The sequence below is a fragment of the Perognathus longimembris genome, chromosome 8 (assembly GCF_023159225.1).
Source record: "Perognathus longimembris pacificus isolate PPM17 chromosome 8, ASM2315922v1, whole genome shotgun sequence".
Classification (NCBI taxonomy): Eukaryota; Metazoa; Chordata; class Mammalia; order Rodentia; family Heteromyidae; genus Perognathus; species Perognathus longimembris.
In genome coordinates this window covers 61,858,706-61,885,145 of record NC_063168.1, presented here as the reverse complement: position 1 = coordinate 61,885,145, position 26,440 = coordinate 61,858,706, and the positions used below count along the sequence as shown (strand labels likewise).

General features: G+C 42.0%; 1 protein-coding gene across 1 annotated transcript in view; it reads left to right on the top strand.

The window, feature by feature from the left end:
• Positions 1 to 16,548, top strand: part of Rab10 (RAB10, member RAS oncogene family) — a 55,781-nt gene extending 39,233 nt beyond the window's left edge. The window contains exons 3-6 of the mRNA XM_048353288.1: positions 3,938 to 4,076; positions 7,070 to 7,159; positions 7,670 to 7,771; positions 14,079 to 16,548. Of these exons, the coding sequence (XP_048209245.1) occupies positions 3,938 to 4,076; positions 7,070 to 7,159; positions 7,670 to 7,771; positions 14,079 to 14,162 (415 nt within the window). The 3' untranslated portion in view covers positions 14,163 to 16,548. The remainder of the gene's footprint in view (positions 1 to 3,937; positions 4,077 to 7,069; positions 7,160 to 7,669; positions 7,772 to 14,078) is intronic.
• The last annotated feature ends 9,892 nt before the right edge of the window (positions 16,549 to 26,440 follow it).

Genomic DNA, 26,440 nt, shown 5'->3' with positions numbered 1-26,440 from the left:
AACTAAGTTACCATTTTGCTCTGTCTATAGTGTCAGTGGAGAAGTTAGACATACATTTCACACTGAAATATGTATCTAATTTGCTAATTGTGTGATGTGACTGAATGGGCAAGAGGAAGTGTATAACAGCCAGTAAGTGTTAGAAGATCTCTCCAAATAGTTAATGCTTAGAACAAAATCAAAATGAACATTTTCTTATACCTCTTACACTATAGTTGTTAGACACTACCAGAAGCTCAGATCCTATATACTCTTAGATTTTAATGTGGTATGTTTCCAGCCACTGTTGTAAATAGGACAGTTGAGGTCCACTCTAAGGGAGTAGGCTTACTGGCACTATTTTTTAAAAAACAAGCTTAGAAAAGAACCAAGTTATGTTTACTGTATTGAGACATACATGGTGTGTGTGTGTGTGTGTGTGTGTGTGTGTGTGTGTGTGTGTGTGTGTGTGTGTGTGTGTGTAGTTCTAAAGATTGAGCCACATGGTAGGCAGGTACTCTTCCTCTGTGCTACAGCCCCCCAGCTCTAGAACTTTTTTTTTTCTTTTTAAGATGGAGTCTGTTTTTTTTATTTATTTTCATTTGGCAATACCAGGCTGGAATTCAGGGCCTGAGCACTGTCCTGGCTTCTTTTTGCTCAAGGCTCTTACCTCTTGAGCCACAGCGCCACTTCTGGCCTTTTCTATATATTTGGTGCTGAGGAATTGAACCCATGGCTTCATGTATACAAGGCAAGCACTTTACCACTAGGCCATATTACCAGCCCCTAAATTTTTTATTTAATATATGTTTTATTTTTCTTGGTTATACCTAGAAGTAGAATTGTTGGGATAATATAGTAGTTTATTTAATGTTCTGGAGATAGGTCATACTTATACAGAATGACTATTGCTTTACACTAGTAATGTATGAAGATAACCAGTTTCTATACACTTCACCAACATGTGTGCCATTGTCTTTGATTATATCCATCCTAGAATGGGGGTAGTATCTCGTTGTGAGTTTGATTTCCATTTCATTTATGACTGATAATGCTGAGTTTCCTCTTGTATACTTACTGGGCATTTGTTTGTTGAAAAATGTCTATTTGGATCTTTACTTATGTTTGTCTGTCAATAGTTACCCATCCATCCATCTAAACTGGGGCTTGAACTGGGGCTTTGTGCTCTCACATTACTTGGCCATACCTCCACATCCTTGTTGCACGTGCACTGTATGTGTGTGTGTGTGTGTGCGCGTGCGTGCATGCACGTGCATGCATGAGTACACAAACGAGTACTGGAGCTTAAACTCAGAGCCTGGGTGTTGTCTCTTAACTTTTTGAGCAAGGCTAGTGCTGCACTCCTTAACTAATTGGATATAAGAGTCTCAGGGACTTCTCAGTCTGGGCTGGCTTTGAACCGTGAACCTCAGATCTCAGCCTTTTGAGTGGCCAGCATTGCAGGCATGAGACACTGGCAGCATTGTTTATTTAAAAAAATTGGCCATTTGACCTTTTGTGGTTGAGTTGCAAATGTTCTTTGTTTATTCTGCATTATTTGCAAAAATTCCCTTCCGAGTCTTATTATGCTCTGCAAAAGAGGTGATTAAGTGAAGGGAAGTCTACTTGCAGACCTGAGGAATGTATTTATAAACTACATATCCAACAGAGGTCTGGTACGTAAAAATTCTTGCCAGGCATTGGTGGCTCATGCCTATAATTGTAGCTACTCAGGAAGCCGATATCTGAAGATCACTGTTGGAAGCAGCTGGGGAAAGTCCATGAGAGTCTTATCTCCATTTAAGCACCAAAAAGCCAGAAATGGAGCTGTGGCTTTACCTGATAGAGCACTAGCCTTGAGCAAAAAAGCTCAGGAATAGCGCCTGGGCCTTGAGCTCAAGCCCCAGGACCGACACACAAGTAAAACATTTCTTAAAAGTTATAAAAAGCAAATAATCCAGTTAGGAAATGGGCAAAATATATAAACAGACATTTCATCAGCGCAGAGGATATATAGATGGCAAATAAGCGTGCGTGCACACACACAAACACACACACAGACACACACAAGCTCAGCATTTTAGCCATGAGAAAATTAAATTTATTTTATTTTTATTTTTTTGCCAGTCCTGGGCCTTGGACTCAGGGCCAGAGCACTGTCCCTGGCTTCTTTTGCTCAAGGCTAGCAATCTGCCACTTGAGCCACAGCGCCACTTCTGGCCGTTTTCTATATATGTGGTACTGGGGAATCGAACCCAGGGCTTCATGTATGTGAGGCAAGCACTCTTGCCACTAGGCCATATTCCCAGCCCGAGAAAATTAAATTTAAATGATGGTGAGATACTGGCAAGAAGCCAGCCCTGTTCAAACAATTTGAAAAAAATGACAGCATTGGTGCTGATGCAGCCCCAGGAGGACATCACACATTGCTGGTTAAGTCGCGTACAGCAGCCACGAGGGGATGTTGAGCAGTTTCTTATGACGTTAAATACATACTGTGTGACTTGAAAATAATATTCTTGGACATTTAATCCAGATAAATGAAAACATGTCCATCCAGAAACCTGTGCATGACTATTGATAGAACTTTATCTGTAACTGCCCAGAACTGGAAACAATACATTCTCCATGGGTGAATGATTAAACGAATTGTGATGTGTTCATACTGTATAGATTGCTGCTCAGCCATTAAAAGTTAGAGTCATAATACACACACTACCCCAGATAGTCTCTCTAGAGTACTGTGCTGCAAAAAGTGCTAAGTGCCATTTTGTATAGGTAGCCTGCTACATGGTTCCATTGGTAATAAATAACATGGTGAAACATGATAAACAGACACAAAAATCTAGCTGGCTAGTTTGGAAACTATGAGGCATGAAGGGCGATGTAGCAGTTCTCCTTACTGTAGACAAAGTATACATGGAATACAATTGCAAAGAACTATATATCCACAAATTAGTACATATACACAGTTTAAAAAAAAGAAAACAGGTCAGAAATGGTGGTACATGTGGGGCTGGGGATATGGCCTAGTGGCAAGAGTGCTTGCCTCATATACATGAGGCTCTGGGTTCAATTCCCCAGCACCACATATACAGAAAATGGCCAGAAGTGGCGCTGTGGCTCAAGTGGCAGAGTGCTAGCCTTGAGCAAAAAGAAGCCAGGGACAGTGCTCAGGCCCTGAGTCCAAGCCCCAGGACTGGCCAAAAAAAAAAAAAGAAAAGAAAAAGAAATGGTGGTACAGGGCTGGGATGTAGCTCAGTGGCAAAGCGCTTGCCTAGCAAGTGCAACGTCCTGGGTTCGATCCCCAGTACCAAAAAAGAAAACACAAAAAAAATACAGTTAAAAAAAAAAGAAATGGTGGTACATAACTGCATTCGTAGCACTTGGGAGGCTGAGGCAGGAAGATCATGGTTTGAAGACAGCAAAAGACAGTTTATAATTACAGGAGTAAGATATTAAACCTAAGACTTGAAAGCATTAAGGCGTATGAAGAATTAATACTACATTTGCATACTTCTTGTTATTTATAAATGAGGTTATATTTATAACTTGCTGTAAATGACTAAGTGTTGTGGTACAGTTTTTAATTTTTCCAAAAATGTGTATTTTCGTGTAACATGGAATTAAATCACTAAAATGGAATTACATACATGTATTTGGTTTATTTTTCTTTGTTTTTGTGCTAGTCCTGGGGCTTGAATGCAGGCCTGGGTGCTGCTCTGAGCTTTTTTGCTCATTACTAGTGTTTTGCCATTTGAGATGCAGCTCCACTTCAGGCTTTTTGGTGGTTATTTGGAGTCTCAAGGACTTGACTGGGCGGGTTCTAACCATGATCCTCAGATCTCAACTTGCTAAGTAGCTGGATTATAGGTATGCGCCACTGGTGCCCGATAGAGTTCTATAATAAGTGTAAAATATAAAAATGATTAATACAATTATTGGTTGTTTATTTCAGGGACACAGCAGGTCAGGAGCGATTTCACACCATCACAACCTCCTACTACAGAGGAGCAATGGGTATCATGCTAGTATATGACATCACCAATGGTAAAAGTTTTGAAAACATCAGCAAATGGCTTAGAAACATAGATGAGGTAAGACCTAGAAACTGAGTAGTAAACACTTCCTTCCTCAACTTTCGACAATCTGTCTAAAAACTATTCAAGACATTTATTAAGTTACCCCCAGAGAGGGAAAGGGAGGTGGGAGAGGGGAATGAGGGAGGAGGTAACAAATAGTACAAGAAATGTACCCATGGCCTTATGTATGAAACTATAACTAACCCCTCTGTACATGACTTTGACAATAAATAAGAAAAAAAAAAGTTACCCCCAAATTATCCAGTCATTTTCTACCATGACCTCAAGAAAAGTACTGACAGTGGTTTTACAATGCTTCTTGCTAAAAGAATTATTTCTCACTGGAATTTTACTAACTAGATGAAAATTACAACAGTACTATAAAAATGATCAATTTACAGGAATGCAAAGTGCTTCTAGACATTTAAAAGATTACTAATAAAGTAATAATTCTACCGAAAGTAGTGCCATATTATTGCATGCGAAGACAATCTGTTTTGTGGAAGGTAAAGTTGTCTGCCAAAGTGTGTCTTCTGTGCCATAGCTTATGGCTTTTTGTTGCAGTTATTCCTCGTGTCTCTACTGCTGCCCTCTGCCCGACCATTTCACTATGACCTGCCCTTTAAAGCCTGCTTTGACTGGGTACTTGAGAGGTTCACATTGTTAAATACGGGGGGAATATTTAAGGAAAGGTGCTTTGGACCAGAAAAGTTATAGTTAGCTGTAGATAAATCCTTAGGAAACTTGTTCTCCTGTTCATTCTCTAATACAAGAAGGTACTCTGTCCCGCTTTTTACAATGTAAGGCTTTTAAATAAAATTAACAGGTTCTTGTTACTGTTTGTGTATCAAAACAACTCAATCCTGTGTTTGTAAAACATGTCTTGGTTTCTGAATGTTTTTGTGGTAAATTATTGAAAGTATTGAAAAACTCTTTTGGAGTTACTTAGAGCCTTATTTATTTAGTAATGGACAGCACCTTTATCTAAAATAGTAGTCTCAGGGAGAATATTTGGCATGGGGGAAGTTATTTTTGTTTATCATACTTTGGCAAAAAAGAGAACGTTACTTGAATCAAATGGGTAGGAGCAAAGGATGCTGTTTCATACGGTACAAGGAACAGTGTCCTCCAGCTACCTGAATGTCAGTAATGTAGAAACTGAGAGATCCTGTCATCTAAACTCATCTCCCTGTATAGTACAGTACCTGAATGAGCTGAATTTTCCAGTCGAGAAATTTTCCACACATGTACATAAGTATACCTCTTATGAATGTCTTAGGAGTCCTTTAAGTATTGTGGATATTAATCCCTATAGGATCTATGTTTTCTCCTATTTTATGAGTTGCCTTTTTGCTCTCTTGATAGCATACTTGTTGTGCAAAAGAATGTACTAATTAATTTGCTCATACATTTGTTATACAGGGTATTGTAACACTTCCCTGCATATTTATAATTTGTTCCGATCAGTTTCACCCCTCTATCATTCTACTATTGCATAAAAGCTTTACATTTTGATGAGGTACAATTTTTGGTGCCAGTCCAGGAGCGTGAACTCAGGGCCTGGGTGCTTTCCCCTGGGTGTTTTTGCTCAGTACTACTTAGTGCTGTACCACTTGAGCCACAGCTCCACTTCCAGCTTCTTTTTTTCCTGTGAAGGTCAGATTACAGGTACAATTTATCTTCTATTGCCTTTACTTTTGGTATTATATCCAGGAACTCATTGCCAGAGCAGTGTATTGAAGCTTTTTCTATCCATTTCCTTCTAAACAGTCCTATGATTTTGAGCCTTTTACCATTTACCTTTTTGTGTATGCTGGTATTGGGGCTTAAACTCAGGGCCTGGGTGCTGTCCCTGAGCTTTTGTGCTCAAGGCTAGGACTCTTCCCCTTGAGCAACATCTCCATTTCTGGCTTTTTTGTGATTAATTGAAGATGAGTCTTCCTGTGTGGGCTGGCTTCAAATCATCACCCTCAGATATCAGCCTCCTAGGATTGCAGGCCTGAGACACCGGTGCCTGGCTGTGATCCCTTTTTTTGTTAATTTTGTGTTTCTTTTGTTTTTAAAAGATGACTCTGGCTATCTGATGTTCCTTTAGAAATTCATGTGGATTTTAGGGTGGATCTCTGTAGTTTGCAAAAAAACAGCATTCAATCTGTTGGGCAGACTTTTTTTTTTTTTTTTTTTTTTGTGCGCCTGTCCTGGGGCTTGAACTCAGGGCCTGAGCCCTGTCCTGGCTTTTTGGTTTTTTGCTCAAGACTTGCACTTTACTACTTGAGCCACAGCATCACTTCTGGCCTTTTCTGTTTATGTGGTGCTGAGGAATAGAACCCAGGGCTTCATGTATGTGAGGCAAGCACTCTACCACTAAGCCATATTCCGAGTCCAGACATTTGTTTTTAACTTATTTTTCTGAATGAGAACTTGTAATCTAGTAATGTATCTACTTGAGATTTTAATGACTCTATATAACTTTTCAGTTAAGGTTTTTATACCTTAGTAGGCATTGTAAAATTCAAAATCATCTGGCCTGGATTTTGATTATGTCTAAAATTCTGTAGTCTTAGATGCTGATTCACCTGTACTTTCTCATGGTGAGAATAAATCTAGAAGGTAGACAGCCTCTTCTAGAGGGTAATATTCCATGAGGATACATCAATTTTTTTAAAAAAAATCATTTTATATTATTCTGTTTTATTTTTTTGCCAGTCATGGAGCTTAGGACTTAGGGCCTGAGCACTGTTGCTGGCTTCTTTTTGCTCAAAACTAGCACTCTATCTCTTTCTGTTTATGTAGTGCAGAGGAATCGAACCCAGGGCTTCATGCATGCTAGGTAAGCACTCTACCAATAAGCCACATAACCAGCCCCCATAAATTTTTTTTTTAAGCAGGAGGTGATTGCTTTAAAACATTCAAGTTATACAAATGAAACAAAATTAAGAAAAATGTTCAGAGAATGTTGACCTCTAATTCAGGGCAGTGTACAAAAATACAAATTTCTTCTATTTTAGCATGCCAATGAAGATGTGGAAAGAATGTTACTAGGAAACAAGTGTGACATGGATGATAAAAGAGTTGTTCCTAAAGGAAAAGGAGAACAGGTAAAAATGTCTGAAATTGATGTACTAAAGGTAGTAGTAATGTTTGATTATTTTGATATTTGTGTACGTACTTTGCAGTACATATCTAACATGTATGGGGAATGAAAGCTGTGGCAGGAATGTTTTGGTTATTTTTTTCAAGCTATAAAGAGTAGAGAATATAAATAATTGATTCTCAGGTGTTTAATTCAGTATTTTAATGAAATGTATCAATTAGTATGATTCCCAAAGTTTTAACAATCAGAAAGAAACCTGTGACAAATAGAAATTAAGTCAGTGACAGTGAGCTTCTCATTTTTACCCCCAGAAGAAAATATCTGCTTTAGAATTTCTGAAGTAAACCCAGGGTATGGAGAGGATTGTTTATGATAATTTCTATCTTGTTTGCTTTATATTCTACTTGAGGCTACTGCCTTTAGAATGAAAATGATATTTCTCCTAAGGTGTTACCATCACTATTTGGTTACCCACACTTGAGTTTATAATGTTACTTCTTTGTTTCTATTTTAGATTGCAAGGGAGCATGGCATTAGATTTTTTGAGACTAGTGCAAAAGCAAATATAAACATTGAAAAAGCGTTTCTCACATTAGCTGAAGATATTCTTCGAAAGGTAAGCTCCTATTTTACTCTCACGTAGAATGCCATAGTTATATATTTGTCTGTCTCCTTAAATACTAAGTTTACATGCAGAATTTGTGTTTGGGTGACAGTGTTCCTAAAAGGTTAACCATTTGTAATGAATAATCTAAATTCTTAAGTGGAAATTAAGGGATTTATAGCAAGAAGCCATCTAGCAGCTGGAAGTCTATAGTCTGGGAAAATGGTTGGCATTTTCATCTCCCACAGTCACTCTCAAGTCCCAGTTCCATGGACCTGTCTCACTTACCTACTTACTTACCTAACCCTGTCTGTCTTTCTCCTTCTTCCACCCCTCCTCTCCCTCTCCCTCTCCCTCTCCCTCTCCCTCTCCCTCTCCTTCTCCCTCTCCCTCTCCCTCTCCCTCTCCCCCCCCCCCCCCATGCTGGGAATTGAACCCAAGATTTTCTAGGCAAATACTGTACCACTGAAATACATTCCCTTGCTTCTTAATCTGCCTTTTCATTCTTGGGCTCATTTCTTTTCCAACAGATAATTAAAGGTCAGAAGTGAATCTTCTTGTAAGATGCCATCTATGCTCACTGTAGAATCTATGTTTTTCCATTCAGTTGCATCTCAGGGCAATAAAGGTCATACATATTGTATATTGAATAAATATACTCAGGTTTTATTCAGCCATCCATTTCTAAATTATTGAGATGTGAAAAAATAAATGTTGAAAATGTAATATTAGGGAACTCATTTTATATCTCATCTGCTTTTGGGTTTAAAATTTGTGGATCTCATTCCAGGTCAATATAAGCAACTGATAACACAATTCTATTTTATTATTACTATTAGTAGTAGTAGCAGTAAATAAATATAGATGAAATCTAACGCATCCCAGAAGAAAGAAAATGTCATATACGAAGAAGTGCCGTTGCTAAGGCAGGCATAGTAGTACATACTTCAATTGTAGCACTTGGGAGGCTGAGGCAGGATGATGGAGAGTTTGAGGCTAGTGTGGGATACACAGTGAGTCTCTCTCAAAAATGAGGAATTGTTTCTAGTAACCCCCCCCCTTTTTTTTTTTTTTTTTTGGTAGACCATGGGGCTTGAACTCAGGGCCTGACCGCTGTCCCTGAGCTTTTTTGCTCAAGGCTAGAACTCTACCACCTGAGCCATGGCACCACATCTGGTTTTCTGGTGGTTCATTGGCGATAAGAGTCTCATAGACTTTCCTGCCTGGGCTGGCTTTGAACTGCAGTCTTCAGGTATCAGCCTCCCAAGTAGTTAGGATTACAAGTGTGAGCCACCTGTACCTGGCATGTTTTTGTATTTGAAATAACAGCCCTCCAAAAAACTGTATATTGGTCTGAGGCTGTAGTACATTGGCAGAACATGAACATGCGGCCCTCACAGGAAGCTGAGAAATGAGGATTCTGGTTTGAAGCCAGATGGGCCAGAAAAGTCTGTGAAACTCTCTTCTCCATTTAACCACAGAAAAGGCAAGGGTGCTTGCCTCAGAAGCCCTGGGTTTGATTCCTCAGCACCACATATATAGGAAATGGCCAGAAGTGGCGCTGTGGCTCAAGTGGCAGAGTGCTAGCCTTGAGCAAAAAGGAATCCAGGGACAGTGCTCAGGCCCTGAGTCCAAGGCCCAGGACTGGCAAAAAAATAAAAATAAAGAACTTTAGTTTTTAGAAAGGAAAGTAGGTATTTGTAAATTATAATGGAATATTCAAACTGAGCAAATCGTCTGTTACTTATCCTATGTTTCTAAGTCTGACAGCTTATACACAGTGTTTTGAAAGTAGTTGCTTGAATTGATACATACCTGCCTCCCACTCCTTCCCTGCTTCCCCCTCCCTCCATGCCTCCCTGCCTTCTTTTCTTCTTCCCTCCTCCCCTCTACTCCTCTCTGTCAAAGGTTTTATTTAGTTATTAGAGTTGGTTCTTGACATGGACACACACACATAAACCTATACTAATTGTAGAATAGAGGGGTTCATTGTGATATTCTTGTACATCCATAAAATATACTTTGATCATTCCCTCTATTATCCTTTCCTATTTCCCCATACTCCTTATTATTTTTCTTGTAAATTAAAAAATGTTTCATTATGACCTTTTCACACATGAATACAGTAGCATAATTTCCTCCCCATCTTGTCCTCTCTTTTCCCCATCTCACCTTTCCAAGTAGTACCCTGTTTACTTCATATCCATCTTTCCCCTCTTTAGATTTTCTGAATTTGGCTTATAGATATTTTTTTATGAGGATCTGGTGAGGTCAAAAAGTGAATTTGATTGGAAGGCGGAGATTGCGGGTCAAGACTAGCCCAAACAGAAAAGGTCAAGAGGACCTCCCTTGGGGCTGGGGATATGGCCTAGTGGCAAGAGAGCTTGCCTGGTATACATGAGGCACTGGGTTCGATTCCCCAGCACCACATATACAGAAAACAGCCAGAAGTGGTGCTGTGGCTCTAGTGGCAGAGTGCTAGCCTTGAGCAAAAGGAAGCCAGGGACAGTGCTCAGGCCCTGAGTCCAAGGCCCAGGACTGGTCAAAAAAAGAAAAAAAAGAGACCTCCCTTTTGAACTGAGAGCTGGCTGTGACAGGAAACCTAAATAAGATAATGGGTTATGGCCCAGGCACACATGCATGCAAGGAGTGAGACCCTATGCCAAATATAACCCAAAAGAAAAAAAATGAGTGTAAAAACAGGAGGTGTGACTTAGCAGCAAGAACACCTGCCTAGCAAGTATGAGGCCCTGAATTTCCTCATAAAAAAAGAATATTGGTGTTATTGAGGGCTGAGCATATAGTTCCGATATAGACTGCTAGCACACACGAGGCCCTGAATTCGATCTCCTATGTCCTCTCCCTCCAAAAATTTGAACCTTGGTATGGTAATGCCCTTCTGTAATCAGTTCTTCAGAGGCCAAGGCAGGACCACAGTGCAAAGCCAGCCTGGGCTATATCGAAAGACACTATCTCACAAAAAGAAAAAAGATTGGTTGCTTTGCATGGCAGAACATGCCTGGGTGTGACATAGCAAGTTTGGGGCCAAGTTGTAGAATGAGTGCCTACCACATGTGAGGCCCTAAGTTCAATCCCCAGCACTACCAAGAAAAGAACAGGGGAGAGCAATTAAATAAATACAAGGGGTATTTTTAGTATATTGAGGGAGGCAAAGCATGCTGGTACTTACTTGAGGACATCTCAGCAACAGAGTGAGTTTGAGGCAACTTGGGATATACAAGATTTTCTACTCATTTCTCACAAAAAGGCAAATGATGCATAGATGTGGCTTAGTGGTAGAATGCTTGCCTAGCATGTATGAAGCTGTCCTGGGTTCGATCCCTCAGCACCATATAGACAGAAAAAGCCTAAAGTGGTGCTGTGGCTCAAGTGGTAGAGTGCTAGCCTTGAACAAAAGAAGCTCAGGGACAGTGCCCAGGCCCTGAATTTAATCCCCAGGACTGGCAAAAACCAAACAAAAAACACTCATCAGTTTTTTTGTTTTTGTGGGTCTTGGGACTTGAACTCGGCCTGGGCATGCTGTCCCTGAGCTCTTTAGCTCAAGACTAGTGCTCTACCATTTGAGCCACAACTTCACTTTTGGTTGGAGATAAGAGTCTAACAGACTTTTCTGCCTGGGCCGTTTTTGAACTGTGATCCTCAGATCTCAGCCTCCTGAGTAGCTAGGATTACAGACATGAGCCACCAGCACCTGGCACGCTTGTCAGTTCTGGAGAACATGGTTTTGAAATCTTAGTCCAAGTACTAGGTTGTGGGGCTGGGAGCACAGCTCTATGGTAGAGTACTTGTTTATTACCAAGTACCCCTGAAGAAAAAAAAATCAACAAAAAACCTGCATGAGCAGTGAAAAAGATGTATGTTCAATTAAATGAAGAGAATGAAACCAAAAAATAGGTGTTTTTTTTTTTTTTTAATGATGTAGGCACTTTACATTTCAGAGATTAATGGGTCAAGAAAAAAACATTGTGTGTGTGTGGATACTGGGGCTTGAACTCGGGCTTGGGTGCTACTTTAGCTTTTTTACTCAAGGCTGGGCTTCATGCATGCCCCCCTACCACTAAGCCACATTCCCAGCCTTGGCATTTTTTAAAATGGTGCTATTTATAGTCATATATAATTTGAGAGCCTCTCGAGTATCATATAACATCTGAGTGGACATGTGAGTTTATAGAGTTCTCCTAGGTAAACAGGCCCACATAATTAAGGTAGTGTCTTATTTTTTTTGTATGCATACTTTGATTCAATATGAATTTTTAAAGTATCAAATGTAAATTTGCTTTGCTCCAGAAATAATTTAAAATGGGACTAGTGTTTCATATCTACACAGAAAGGTCGAAGTTTGGAGTCACCCTCGACAGACAGTGCAAGAGGATCTTATCTCCCTAAGCCAGCAAAAAGCTGCAACTGGAGGCATGGCTCAAGTGGTAGAGCACCAGCCACAAACAGTAAATAAACCCCAAGTGATAGCAGGAGGCCAAGTTTAAGGCTGAGAACTGACACCAAAAATAAATTGAGTGATTTTATAATATTATTATAAAGGTGATATACAGAGGGGTTATAGTTCTAAGTTAGATAAAGAATACTTTTCATTTTGGACAGAGTAACCCCTTCTCTTGCTCTCTGTTTTTCTTTCCCATCCCCACCCACAAGTTACATAGTTCATTTTCTTTTTTTTTTTTTTTTTTTTTTGGCCAGTCCTGGGCCTTGGACTCAGGGCCTGAGCACTGTCCCTGGCTTCCTTTTGCTCAAGGCTAGCACTCCGCCACTTGAGCCACAGCGCCGCCTCTGGCCGTTTTCTGTATATGTGGTGCTGGGGAACCGAACCTAGGGCCTCGTGTATCCGAGGCAGGCACTCTTGCCACTAGGCTATATCCCCAGCCCACATAGTTCATTTTCAGTACGCATAGTGTCCAGCAAGTACCACTGATGCATTTGTTCACCCTTTGTGAGATTTTATTATATAGGGGCTGGGATATAGCTAGATAAGGTGCCCACTTAATTAAGCCTTAGTTCAATCCCTAGCACCGCAAAAGCAAAAATTTTAAAAGGGTAATCTTTTTTTTTTTTTTTTTTGCCAGTCCTGGGCCTTGGACTCAAGGCCTGAGCACTGTCCCTGGCTTCTTTTTGCTCAAGGCTAGCACTCTGCCACTTGAGTCACAGCGCCATTTCTGGCCATTTTCTGTATATGTGGTGCTGGGGAATCGAACCCAGGTCTTCATGTATATGAGGCAAGCGCTCTTGCCACTAGGCTATATCCCCCAGCCCTAAAAGGGTAATCTTAAATTATTTGCTTGGATAATTAATTCCACAAAGATAAAATATAAAGACTGGACTAGGAATTAGTTCAGTGGTAAATGACTTGCTTGAAACCCTGGGATTGATACCCAACTTTTAAAAAGTGAAATACAAGTACAGAAAAGTTTGCCTAAGGCTTTCAGTTGCCAATAGTCCATCTCCCATAGAATACCAGCATAGTTAATTTCTCAATTACTATGAGTAATTGAACCTGGGATTGTCACATGCTAGTCCACTAGTCCAGTAGTCCAGCATGGTGTTGCTGTTTTCAGTCATATACACTGTTGTAGTGCATAATCATTTTGTACGTGCAAAATCTTCAGGATAGGTTTCCAGCAGTGGCCAAAGAGCATATGTCATTTTGATAGGTGTTGTCAAATTTTGCCCCCCAGCGTCAAAAAACACCAGTTACTCACACACCCTGCACAGAATAGCAGATGATGAATCTCAGATCTTACCCAATCTGACAGGTTTTAAATGTAGATTTAATGTGTGGCTCTCTTTATGAGTAAGGCTGAAACATTTAAAAAATACATATTTAATCCAGGCAGCCAGGCACTGGTGGCCCATGCCTGTAATCCTAGCTAGCTACTCAGAAGGCCGCGATCTGAGGATCACAGTTAAAAGCCAGCCTGAGCAGGAAAATCCGTTAAACTCTTACAGTTTAAGAGTGGGGTGGGGGTGGGAGGGCCAAGTGGAACTATGACTCAAGTGGTAGAGCACTAGCCTTGAACACAAAAGGACAGTGCCCAGGCTCTGAGTTCAAGCCCCAGGACTGGTGCGCACACATTGACAGCTAGGTAAAATAAAGATTGAATAAAAATTAAACTAAAGAATTTTAAATAAAGATTTTTTTAAACTGTCCAAATCTTGACTCTGTATGGAGAGATGTGATTGTTCTTTTTGTTGCATGAATGCATGTTGATGAGACTGTTTCTGCTGAGGCTTGGTTTATGGATGGCACTGTTGTTCATGGGTTACTTTCCTTGTGTGTTTGTTCCAGACCCCTGTAAAAGAGCCCAACAGTGAAAATGTAGATATCAGCAGTGGAGGAGGCGTGACAGGCTGGAAGAGCAAATGCTGCTGAGCGCTCTCCTGTTCATCCGTTGCCATCCACCACCCGTCTCTCTTCTTGCTGCAAAATAAACCACTCTGTCCATTTTTAACTCTAAGCAGATATTTTTCTTCCTCATCTTAATTTCAGTCCACCTATTTTATTTGTTCTTTCATCTGTGACTGCTTGCTGACTTTATTATTTTCTTTAAACAAAAAAAATGTATAGCAAAATCATGTCTGTGAGTTCATTTTAAATGTACTTGCTCAGCTCACCGCTGCATTTCAGTTGTATTATATCTGGTTCCTCTTCTCAACATTAAATCTATAGCAATCATTTCAACTCTATTCTGCAAATTGTATAAGAATAAAAGTTAGACTTAACAATTTTATTTTGTACAACAGTGGAATTTTCTGTCATGGATAATGTGTTTGAGTCCCTATAATCTATAGACATGTGATAGCAAAAGAAACAAACAAAAGCCAGGAAAACGCTCATTTTCGCCTTGAATATGTAAGTGGGGTTAATTTTGTCCTGTGCCTTATGTGGAAAGGAACTTCTTTGGTTTTTCCTTTTTTTGTTCTGGTGGAAGCATGTGCAGGAGACATATCATCTAAACATAAACCATGAAAATGTTTGTGGTTTGCTTGGCTGTAATTTTCAAAGTAGTTAATTGAGGACAAAGGGTAATGCAGAAATGATAGCTTGGGTTTGCTGAGTCTTATTTTCAGTGGCCTTGATATTTAAACTATTCCTGCCACCGGTTCTCCTTGGCCACTCACCTTGCGTCTCATCTTCCTGCATGCTGCTTTTATTTGCTTCTCTCACCTGCACCAATTTCTCCCGCCCCCCTGCCATGGTCAGAGTTATTTAAAACGAAAAGGGGCAAACTAGGTTTGTCAAGTTTAACATAAAGCACTGATTTAACTTGCTAAGTAAACAGAAAGATAAATTCTAACTGCCTACTATCAGATGTCAGTTAGCTGGTGTCTTCCTCTCATTTTCCTCCCCCTCAAACCTCTGCCCTGCTGTCTTACTTCCTGGTCCCCTTTTCCTTCCCTTTTCTCCTTTCCAGTTCTATCCATCAAGTTTATGAAATGGAAGAGTTAATTGCATGCACTAGTGTTTGGAGGGTGTTGTGGTTTGTCTTTCTAATTAGGTATATATCCTATTCACTTTCCTAGAATAAATCTCTGAACCTGAATTTGAGTAGTCTCCATTTTGGCAACTCCTCTGGCAGTTTGGTAGCCCAGTAAAGACTGTTTAAAAAAATAAAAAGGAGGAGTGGAGTTTATTAACATATTTGCCAAATGTATTGAGATTTGGCCTCTGAAGAACACTTATTCAGTGTTAAGTTGTCTTTACCTTAAGATTTAGAAGTACTTTATAATATTAATTTCAAGTCCTAGCCTCACAGCTCTTGGAAAACTTGTATTACCATGGATCTATAAAAAGGACAAAAAAAAAAAAGGCTTCTCCATGTAAAGATAAGCTCTCTAGCTGCTTCTAACCCTGTCCTTCCTCCACTTCATCTTTCTAGTTTGGCTTCCTTGCTTATTGTTAGGATAGGGTAGGCTAAATTTGCTATGCTGCTGGCATCCTAAGATGATACCTTTGTTGAAATAATTGTGAATAGCATGATTCATTTCTAGCAGAGGCTGAGTTTAGGACAGCAGCATCCATTGAAAAGTCTTTCTGTGTCGTCATGCGCATTTTAATGACCTCTTGGCTCACATAAACAACAGCCTAGGGACATATCTGCTGCAAGAACCCATGAATTTTTCAGATAGTGCCCTAAAGACAATTTTATATGCCTCACAGGTGGTTCTTAGGTCTTTCCCACACTTGACTCTTATCATTGTTTACTAGTAAAAGCAGCATTGCCAAATAATCCCCAGTTTTCCATTAAAAGGAATAATGAAATTATGTTAAAAGCTTCTCAAAAAGCTTTAGGTTAAACTTACTGTTGTTAATGTATTTGTTGTTTCCCCTTATCTGGAATGTGGCAGTAGTTTTTTGTTCTTTGCTCTTAACCCTCTTTAACCCTTATTCAATTCAATGACTTAAGGCTTGAGAGCTGAACACTGGGATTTTTGGGTAACAGACTGACCATTTTGTTGTTTGCATAATTATAATCGGCATTGTACATAGAAAGGATATGGCTACCTTTTGTTAAATCTGCACTTTCTAAGTATCAACAAAAAAAGGGAAATGGAGTATAAATCAATTTTTGTATAATCTGTTGAACATGAGTTTTATTTGCTTACTATTAGGGCTTTGCCCCTTTTCTGTACGTCTCTTGGGATCCTATGTAGAAGCTGTTCTCATTAACACCAACAGTTCAGTCCACTCTCTGGTACTAGCTACAAATTCGGTTTCATATTCTACTTACCAATTTAAATAAACTGAAATATTTCTAGACGGTCTACTTCTGTTCATATAAAAACAAGACTTGATTTCCAACTGTGTGACTTGGTTTTCATTTATGGAGTTGGAGGGTTTCTTGTGAAAACTATAAAAAGTACTGAATTGCCAAAGGAATTTTTTCAGCCCATGGAGAACTGGAAGACAATTTCAAGGATTGTCTTTCATTAATTTTTTTTTTTTAAATAGAAGACTGGAGAGTCCTGGGACACAAAAGCAGTGTATGAAACAGGAGATGCAATAGCATCTCCAGCTGAAGCCCGCTGGTTATTCAGGACACCCAGGGAGGCCCACCACACCAGAGGGGTGTGGCCCTAGCCCTGGCTCCCTCCTCTTACCTGGAAGCAGACTATTTCCTCCTTTCCAAAGCAGCTTTGGCTTTATATGTGATAATTGGCAAAACAAATGTGTAATACCATTTTAAGGCCTTAGTAGTTAATAAAGATAGATATTTGTCATTGAGACTTATCTGCCAGAAGGTTGATGTAGACAGGTTGTCTTGTAACACACTTGTAAGAGTCATGTGTGTTCAATACTGACCATTCCTGTTTTCCCCCACCTTGTTATATACCTGTTGTGTGTCCAGGGAGAGACTTGTGATTCTGCCTTTGAGACTGATATGGGAAAATAGGATATGACTATACATGGATGATCTGGCTTAGAAAAGCAAAATCCAAGCACATAAGAGCCAAGTAATCATGATCTAAATTCTCAGTGCTGCAATCAGAAGAGCAGATTTGGATGGGGAGAGTAGCTGCGGCTTTGAGGAGGAAGAAACATGTGGATTGTTCTTAGGTGTGTGGACTGCTGAGCCAGGGCAGAGTGAAAAGTGTTGTAAAAAGATCAAGAAATCCAGCTGGAGGGTGTGATAGGCACGGGAGGGTCATGGTAATCTCGAGACTGAGAGCAGCATGTTTGGGGATAGGAAACTGACAGGTTCCAGGTGGGGGCGGGTATTGAACAGGGCCTGCTTGAAATGGTTGGCAGATGGGGGCTGGGTGGTGAAGGGGAGTTGGGGAAAGGAGAGCCTGCTGGGTGTTAGCATCTCGGTTAGCCCTTACCACCTACACACCTTGCTGTGATATATTCCCCTTCAAACCATCTTTTAGCTGTTCTTAACAACTCTGTTGGTTCTCCAAAGCCAGCCCTGAGTCTGCCATCAGATGCACACTTCTGAGCAGGAGGTGCGCTCTACCTTCTTCCTAGTAAGAGCACTTTGGGCCTGCATGGCACAGTTCCCTGGTTCAACCTAATTGTCTTCTGTATGGTTTTTCTCCTTAACAGACTACAAGAGTCTGGTAGGCAAGGATTCTCCTGTCATCATTGTGTCTGCACAGATGTTGGTGCGTTTCTGCCCACGGAGCAGAAGAGTAGCAATCAGTATCCTCCCTTTCAATCCACTGGTGTGGGGGAGGGTGTATTGGTCTTGTTCTCGCCTGCATGCATCTCTTCACTTCATAAGGTCTTGGCAGGCTGACCCCAGTCTCCTAAGCTCAATCAGTCCTTCCACTGCAGACTCCTAGAACTACAGTACAAATCACCAAAATCCAGCTTGTTAAATTTTTTTTTGGTCAACCCTAGGGCTTAAACTCAAGGTTTGGGCACCATCCATGAGCTTCTTTTGCTCAAGACATTATCTACCACTAGAGCCACAGCACTCTTTCTGGCTTTTTCTGACTTAATTTAATGGAGAGAAGAGTCTCACAGCCTTTCTTGCCCTGGCTGTTTTTTTTTTTTTTTTGGGCCAGTCCTGGGCCTTGGACTCAGGGCCTGAGCACTGTCCCTGGCTTCTTCCCGCTCAAGGCTAGCACTCTGCCACTTGAGCCACAGCGCCGCTTCTGGCCATTTTCTGTATATGTGGTGCTGGGGAATCGAACCTAGGGCCTCGTGTATCCGAGGCAGGCACTCTTGCCACTAGGCTATGTCCCCAGCCCCGCCCTGGCTGGTTTTGAACCATGATCCTCAAATGTTAGCCTCCTGAGTAGCTAGGATTACAGGTGTGAGCCACCAGTATCCAACCCAGCTATTTTTATTTAATGACAATTTCAATTATAACTTAGAAGTTGAAGCCTAAATCCATTCTTACTGCTACCCAGTCTTGAAAAACTGGTTGATTCCTTGAGATTTTAATTTCTTGTTTTTAAAAGATGAACTAGAAAGCCTTTTGAGGCTAGTGGCCTCAATTCTGTGGATCTCACAGAATTAGGCAGGCCTCTTGCTGTTGATGGGCAGGAGTGCACTAGAAAAAATACAAACTAAATATAGGGTGACTGCGCCACCTTGTGATCCTTCCTGGTAGGTGCACTTCATTGTGCTATGAACAGCCGACATAAACACATAAAGAATTTAGGTAAAGGGAGCTGGGAATGTGGCTTACTGGTAGAGTGCTTGCCTAGCATGCATGAAGCCCTGGGTTTGATTCCTTAGTACCACATAAACAAAAAAGGCCAGAAGTGGCACTGTGGCTCAAGTGGTAGAGTGCTAGCTAGCCTTGCGCAAAAGAAGCTCATGGATGATGCTCAGGCAGAGTTAAGAATTTAGGTAGGGTTGGGGGTATGGCTCAAGTGGTAGAACCCTGTCAAACAAGCACAAGACCCCGAGTCCAAACCTCAGAACTTAGGATAGGACTCGGGTTGTATCTCAGTGGTATGCAAAAATTGAACAGCTACATATTTTTTAAGTTAAATGGAAAACAGCTTAGACGGTAATTTACTACCCAAATGTTTTCAAAGAGGACACAGTAAGTGGAACCGATTTACCCTAAAGACCCCATGACTTTCAGTATTGCCGGCATTGCCGGCACCAGAAGATGGAAAAGCTGGGTATGTGGCAACAGGTTAAAACGGAGATTGCTGGAAATCTCACAAGAAGCAGTGGAGAGTCCCTTGGTGCCCCCACCTGTCATTACCTGGATAATGGACATCTAAACGCTTTAGACTTGAAGACTGTGGACAGGGAAAAGGATGGTAAGCCAGGATCACACACCAAGGAGTCTACTGGACCCCACTGGAGCCATGTCTCCAGCATGGTTTAGCTGGCCCAAGCCGAGGTCTTCCTTCTTGGGCTCCCCTGGGCCACTGAGCTGACATGCCCACACCACCATGACCAGCCGGTTGACTTGGGTATCCAGGCACGATTCCTTATGTAACTGGTACCTGTTTCTGTGCCTATTGTAGGCCACAGAAGCAGGTGTGGTGGTGTCCACAAGCTCAGCTCCTGATCTGCAGAACATTGAGCTGACAAGGACAGTCACGGTCTGCACGACACATAGCCAGAGTGACCCAGTGGGATAAATATTTACCTAAATCCTATACTCCATAACGGGGCTGACCATTGGTCTTGCAGAAGAGAACTCAAAGGACATTGGAAAGTACAGTTGAGACAAATGTTAAAACTATATGGAAATTAGTGATTAGTGAAGTGAGAGTCAACTCCAAACAAGTCAAAAGGTTAAGTATGTTGAGTGCAAAGAATAAATATCGCAACTTGAAAAGTTCCCGAGAAACATTATACTCAAAACATTAAACAGAATAAGGAAAGAATAGTGAAAACTGAAAAGGAGAAGAAACAGTTATAATAACAACAAGCTATTAGAATAACAACAGAGGTCTTATAACCTAAATGTAAGGTGAACATAAAGGACATAAACCCTGAACGATAATAGTTGTTAACCTACTTAGTGTGCCTTGCAAAGCTACCTTTCATAGTTACTGGCGACATAAACCTTCCATGATATACATACATTAAAGGAATTCATAACCTCTAAGCCAGCACTGCAAAAGATACTTAAAGGAATTCTATCCACAGAACAAAATCAAAACCTGGAAAACAGTAAAGAATAAGCTATACAAGATGAATAGATTACCAGTGAGTAAACAGGAGAGAAGCATATGTTAAAAACAATAAAATGGCATGCAATATGGCATACCTTTGAATATTAAAATCAAACATTAATGGTCTTGAATCTCCAACAAAAAGGCATAAAAGAGCAACTTGGTGTAAAAAGCTGGGCACAGGTGGCTTATGCCTGTAATCCTAGCTATTCAGGAAGCTGGGGTCTGGAGAGAGTAGTTTGAAGCCAGGCAGGGCAGGAAAGTCCATGAGACTCTTATTTCCAATAAAGGACTCTGAAAAAGTAAGAAGTGGTGCTGTGACTCAAACGGTGAAGAGCTAGCCTTGAGCAAAAGAAGCTCAGGGACAGAGCCCAGGACCAGAGTGCAAGCCCCAGGACTGTAAAAAAAAAAAACAAAACACACACAAAAAAACCAACTTTGACTAAAAAGCAAGAGCAAGCCATTTGTTAACTACGGAACATCTCACTGCCAAAGAAATAAAGATTTAAGGGCTGGGAATATGGCCTAGTGGCAAGAGTGCTTGCCTCCTATACATGAAGCCCAGGGTTCGGTTCCCCAGCACCACATATATAGAAAATGGCCAGAAGGGGTGCTGTGGCTCAAGTGGCAGAGTGCTAGCCTTGAGCAAAAAGAAGCCAGGGACAGTGCTCAGGCCATGAGTTCAAGGCCCAGGACTGGCAAAAAAAAAAAAAAAAAAAAAGAAAGAAAGATTTAAGATGAGAAGCTGGGCACCAGTGGCTCATGCCTGTAATCTTAACTACTCAGGAGGCTGAGATCTAAGGATCATAGTTCAAAATCAGCCCAGGCAGGAAAGTTCATGAGACTCTTACCTCTGCTTAACCAGCAAAAATCTGGAAGTGGAGGTATGGCTCAAGTGGTACAGCATCATCCTTGAATGAAAAAGCTAAGGGACAGTGCCCAAACCCTGAGTTCACACTCCAGGACCAGCACACAGAAAGAGAGAAAGTACAGCTGTTAACACACGGGCACTAAGAAGCAGTGTACACACAGGCTTACTAAATAAATACTTTGGGACTTTGAAACACTAATAGACCTCACCCTGACCAATGGATATGTCCCAATCAAAAAGCAGCTTCAGCAACTGCTTACTACACATTATTCTTATCAGCTCCTGGAACATTTTCCAAAAACATATTTTTAGGACATAAAGCAGGTCTTAGCAAGAACAAGAAAACTGTATTCTATCAGATCATATAGCAATTAACTAGAACTCAACAGAGAAAGATACTATAGAAAACACTCAAGTACATGGAGAGTGAAGAAACTGAATAACAAGCTGAAATTTAATGAAAATGTACACACGACCTATCAGAACATTGTGATCCAGCAAAGGCAGTGATAAGGGGGAAATTTACAGCTATGAGTTCCTACCTGAAATAAACAAAAAAAACCCAGAGAGTTCCCAAACAAGTAACATAAGAATACACCTCAAGCCCAGGAGACTGAGTTCTGAGGATGACAGTTTAAAACAGAACAGGCAGCAAAATCCATGAGACTCTTATCTCCAATTAGCCACCAGAAAAGCAGATGTGGAGCTGTGGCTCAAAGTGGTAGCATGCTAGCCTTGAGCTCAAAAGCTCACGGAGAGCACTAAGGCCCTAAGATCAGGTCCCATGACAAAAAGAAGAAAGAAAGAAAGAAAGAATACACCTCAATGGGCTGAGAAGGTGGTAGAGTGCTTGCCTCGCATGTATGAAGCCCTGAGTTCAATTCGTCAGTATCAAACAGAAAAAGTCACAAGTGGTGCTGTGGCTCAAGTGGTAGAGTGCTAGCCTTTGGCAAAAGAAGCTCAGGGACAGTCCCCAGGCCCTGAGTTCAAGCCTCAGGACGGGCACCAAAATAAATAAGTAAATAAATATTAGTACAGAAATTAGTGAAATTGAAACTAAGTGACTATATAAAGAATCAATGAAGCAAAAATTGGTTCTTTTAAAAAGTAAATAAGGGGGCTGGGGATATGGCCTAGTGGCAAGAGTGCTTGCCTCGTATACATGAGGCCCTGGGTTCAATTCCCCAGCACCACATATACAGAAAATGGCCAGAAGTGGCACTGTGGCTCAAGTGGCAGAGTATTAGCCTTGAGCAAAAAGAAGCCAGGGACAGTGCTCAGGCCCAGAGTCCAAGCCCCAGGACTGGCCAAAAAAAACCAAAACACAAAAAAAGTAAATAAGGGCTGGGATGTAGCTCAGTGGCAAAGCACTTGCCTAGCAAGTGCTAAGTCCTGGGTTCAACCCCCAGTACCAAAAAAGAAAAGAAAAAAAATACAGTTAAAAAATAAGATTAATAAACCCCTAGATAATTTCATTAAAAGAAGAGACAAGACACAAATGAATAAAATTAGAGGTGAAAAGGGAGTATTACTACAGATAGCAGAGCACTTCAAAGGATCATGAGGAAATACCTAGAAAACCTACACTCAAATAAAATGCAAAATTTAGAAGAAATGGATATGTTTCTAAGTACAGTTGACCTACCAAAACTACTTCAACAGATCTAGAACAAGCAATGAGATTGAAGCATTAATAGAATTTCTCAACAAAGAAAAGCCTAGGACCTGATGGATTCAAGGCTAAATTCTCTCAGATCTTCAAAAAAAGGACTAACGTTTGATTCTCCTCTGGCTCGTCCATGAAATAGAAAAGGAAAGAACACTGTCAAATTCATTTTGTGAAGCAAGTACTGCACTCCTTCCAAAACTGGAGAGAAATTCAACAACAAAAGAATCATAGATTATTCTCATTGATGCAAAAAATTTCAATAAAATTATTGCAAACAGAATTCAATAACACATTCAAAAGATCATACAGTAAGATCAAGTTGGTTTTATCCCAGGAGTGCAAGCATTGGTTTAATATACATAAAACAATAAAATGTAATATATTATAGAAACAGGACCAAGGAGAAAAAAAAATATGACCATCTCAATTAATAAAGAAAAAGTCTCTGACAAAAGTAAGCACCCTTTTATGAGGAAAGTTCTGAAGAAAGTAGGAACAGAAGGAACGTATCTGAACTTACAAAGGGATATTTATGATAAACCTGTAGCCAACATCATATTAAACGGGGAAAAAGTGAAATTGTTTCCCCTAAAGTCAGGAACAAGGCAAGAGCATTCACTCTCTTTATTGAATATGGTACTAGAGGGGCTGGGGATATAGCCTAGTGGCAAGCGTGCCTGCCTCGGATACACGAGGCCCTAGGTTCGATTCCCCAGCACCACATATACAGAAAACGGCCAGAAGCGGCGCTGTGGCTCAAGTGGCAGAGTGCTAGCCTTGAGCGGGAAGAAGCCAGGGACAGTGCTCAGGCCCTGAGTCCAAGGCCCAGGACTGGCCAAAAAAAAAAAAAAAAAAAAAAAAAAAATGAATATGGTACTAGAATTCCTAGCCAAAGCCATAAGGCAGGAAAAACAAAAGGAGTTTAATAAATAAGGAAGGAAGAAGTCAATTTTTTTCCAATTTGCAGATGACATGATCCTTTACAGACCTTACAGACTCTACCGAAAAATTTTGATACTGGCTAGAAACCTCCTGAAATATAGCAGGATATAAAATCAACACACAAAAATCAGTAGCTTTGGGGCTGGGAATGTGGCTTAGTGGTAGAGTGCTTGCCTAGCATGCAGGGAGCCCTGGGTTCAACTCCTCAGCACCACATCAAGAGAAAAAGCCAGAAGTGGTGCTATGGTTCAAGTGGTAAGAGTGCTAGTAGCCTTGAGCAAAAGGAAGCCAGGGACAGTGCCCAGGCCCTGAGTTCAAGCCCCAGGACTGGCAAAACAAAACAAAAATCAGTAGCTTTTCAGAGGATCAGGTCAGCAGGAAAATTCCTAAAATAGTACACATGGCCACGTCCTCATTTCTTGGGGAAGGAGACCAGAGAAGCTGGCTGGTAGAAATGACCGTGTATGTGTCCTCTAGCTGGCTGGGGTGGGTGTTTATGTGTAACCCAAGCCTGCTCACACCTTCTGCTGTGCTTTGCTCCAGGGACCGATGTGTGCCACACACAGGCCACTCAGCCAACTCTGCCCTACTCTGACCTCTGGACCAGGGCAGTGACTTCCATCTTCCCAGTGCTCCATCGCTGATTTCTTTTGTGTTCTCCTCTCCAGCCAGAAGGAGACCCTGTTGTCTCTGTCACTACATCCCTGTCAGACAGCGCACATGGCAGGGCTGTGGCCTAGGTACTTGGGCCCTGGTCCCACTTTGCCCTTTGCCTTCAGCCCTCCCTACCCGCCCTCCACCGCCACCCCAGACCTTCCTGGAGGGGCAAGCACAGCTCAGCCCAATCACCATCCAGCTACGGCTGCCCAGTCTGGCCTTTCTGCCAGCAGCTTCCTGCCTTCCAGATCCTCCTTCGTGCCCAGCCTTCTCTCAGACATCTCAGCCCCAGGAAAGACGGAAGGGTTCTCCTGACTCCAAGTGATGCTGACTTCCTTCCTATCAGGCTCGGACACTGCCAGCAAATCAAAGGCTGTGTATGTCTGGTCATTTGTATCGGGGCCCTGGAGAATCTCCAACAGTGAACTCCTTGAAGAGGCTCTGGAATGTTTTACAACCGTGAGGCCCACCTAGTTAGGTGGTCCACCTTTATGTTTCTCATCTTGTTCCTAACCCAGTGGAAATGCAGGGTTACACGGTATTATCAAACAGAAAGGGTGGCTTAGGGGAGAGGCTAGGGAAGGAGGAGCCACCAGCAGGCTGGGACTACAGCTTTGGAGGCAAGGGTTCCCAGCGTGCAATTGCCTGGCTTTGTCACAGGTGGATGTAAGAGATAGGGAGAGGACCTCCTGGTCTAGGGGACCAGGAAAATGGCCAAGCCTCCAGCTGGGGCTGGATGGAGCTTAGGTGTGGCTGTTGAAATGGAAAGTATCTGGGAAGGCCTTGGTGGGGACAGGTCTGTGGGAGTTGGCCTTCAGAGTGATGCTGGGTCAGAAGCCAGTTGTGATGCTTGCATCCAGGGCTCAGAGGTAGAGGGACTATACAGCTCAGTCCCTGTTGACACCTGCCATCTGGTCTAGGTTATGCCTTCTGTCTTGGCCTGGCAAGGAAGGGGTGAGCACCTTCTTCAGTCTCAAAAGTGCCCCGGTGTAGGCCAGGCACAGGTGCCTCACACTTCCTAACTAACTACTCAGGAGGCTGAGATCTGGAGAGGATCAAAGTTCGTGGCCAGCCAAGACAGAAAAGTCAGAGACTTCACCTCCAAAAGGCAGGGCTGGAAGGCATGGCTCAAGTGGTAAAATGCCAGGCAAGCAAGCAAGCAAGGCCCCCGCGTTCCAACTCCTATACTGGCAAAATAAACTAAAATATAAAAGGTGTCTCTATTTGGATCACATATGGTCATGCTACTCAAAAGAGGCCTCGTAGGGTGGCAAATAATAATGAGCCTAAGGCAAACTCCGTTTCCTGCACCTGTGTCATCCTCCTTCCATTCCTTTTTTTAGATGCCTACATTTTCGCTTTGCTCTATTTCCTCTGTCCCTGCTGCCATGTTTGTCTCTCCATCTTCCTTGGCAAGGAGCCACTCGCCCCCCAGGGAGAGGATGTCCATCCCTCGGGCACCCTAAGTCACTGGGCTGGCTGGATGGGAGAAAGACTCGTCCTGTGGCAGGGGTGAGGCCGGTACTCCGGGCCGGGCTGGGTGAGCACGGGCCGGGTGACATGAGAGCAAAGCCCTCGAGCTCTGGGAAGCTCAGTCCTCTGAGACAAATGGCCGTCGAACAAACCACCCAAAATACCCCTAAGAAGTTATGTTCCTTCTTGTGCACTTGCTTCGGGGTTGCTGGCTACAGATGGCAAGCACCTCAAAAGGAAAGCTCTGCGTGTACGTGTGCGGGATGACCCCGAGCGCACAGAGGCCGGGGACCCGGGGGGTCAACGGAGCCTTTGAAGCCCAGCCCAGGCTGGCTTCCCCGCGAGCGCCCAGCGCGTCCCGCGCCAGGCCTGCACCAGCCCGCGGTGGCCTGCAAAGGGCGCCCGAGTCACGCCGTGGGCGCAGCGGGGTCCGGGCCGGGCG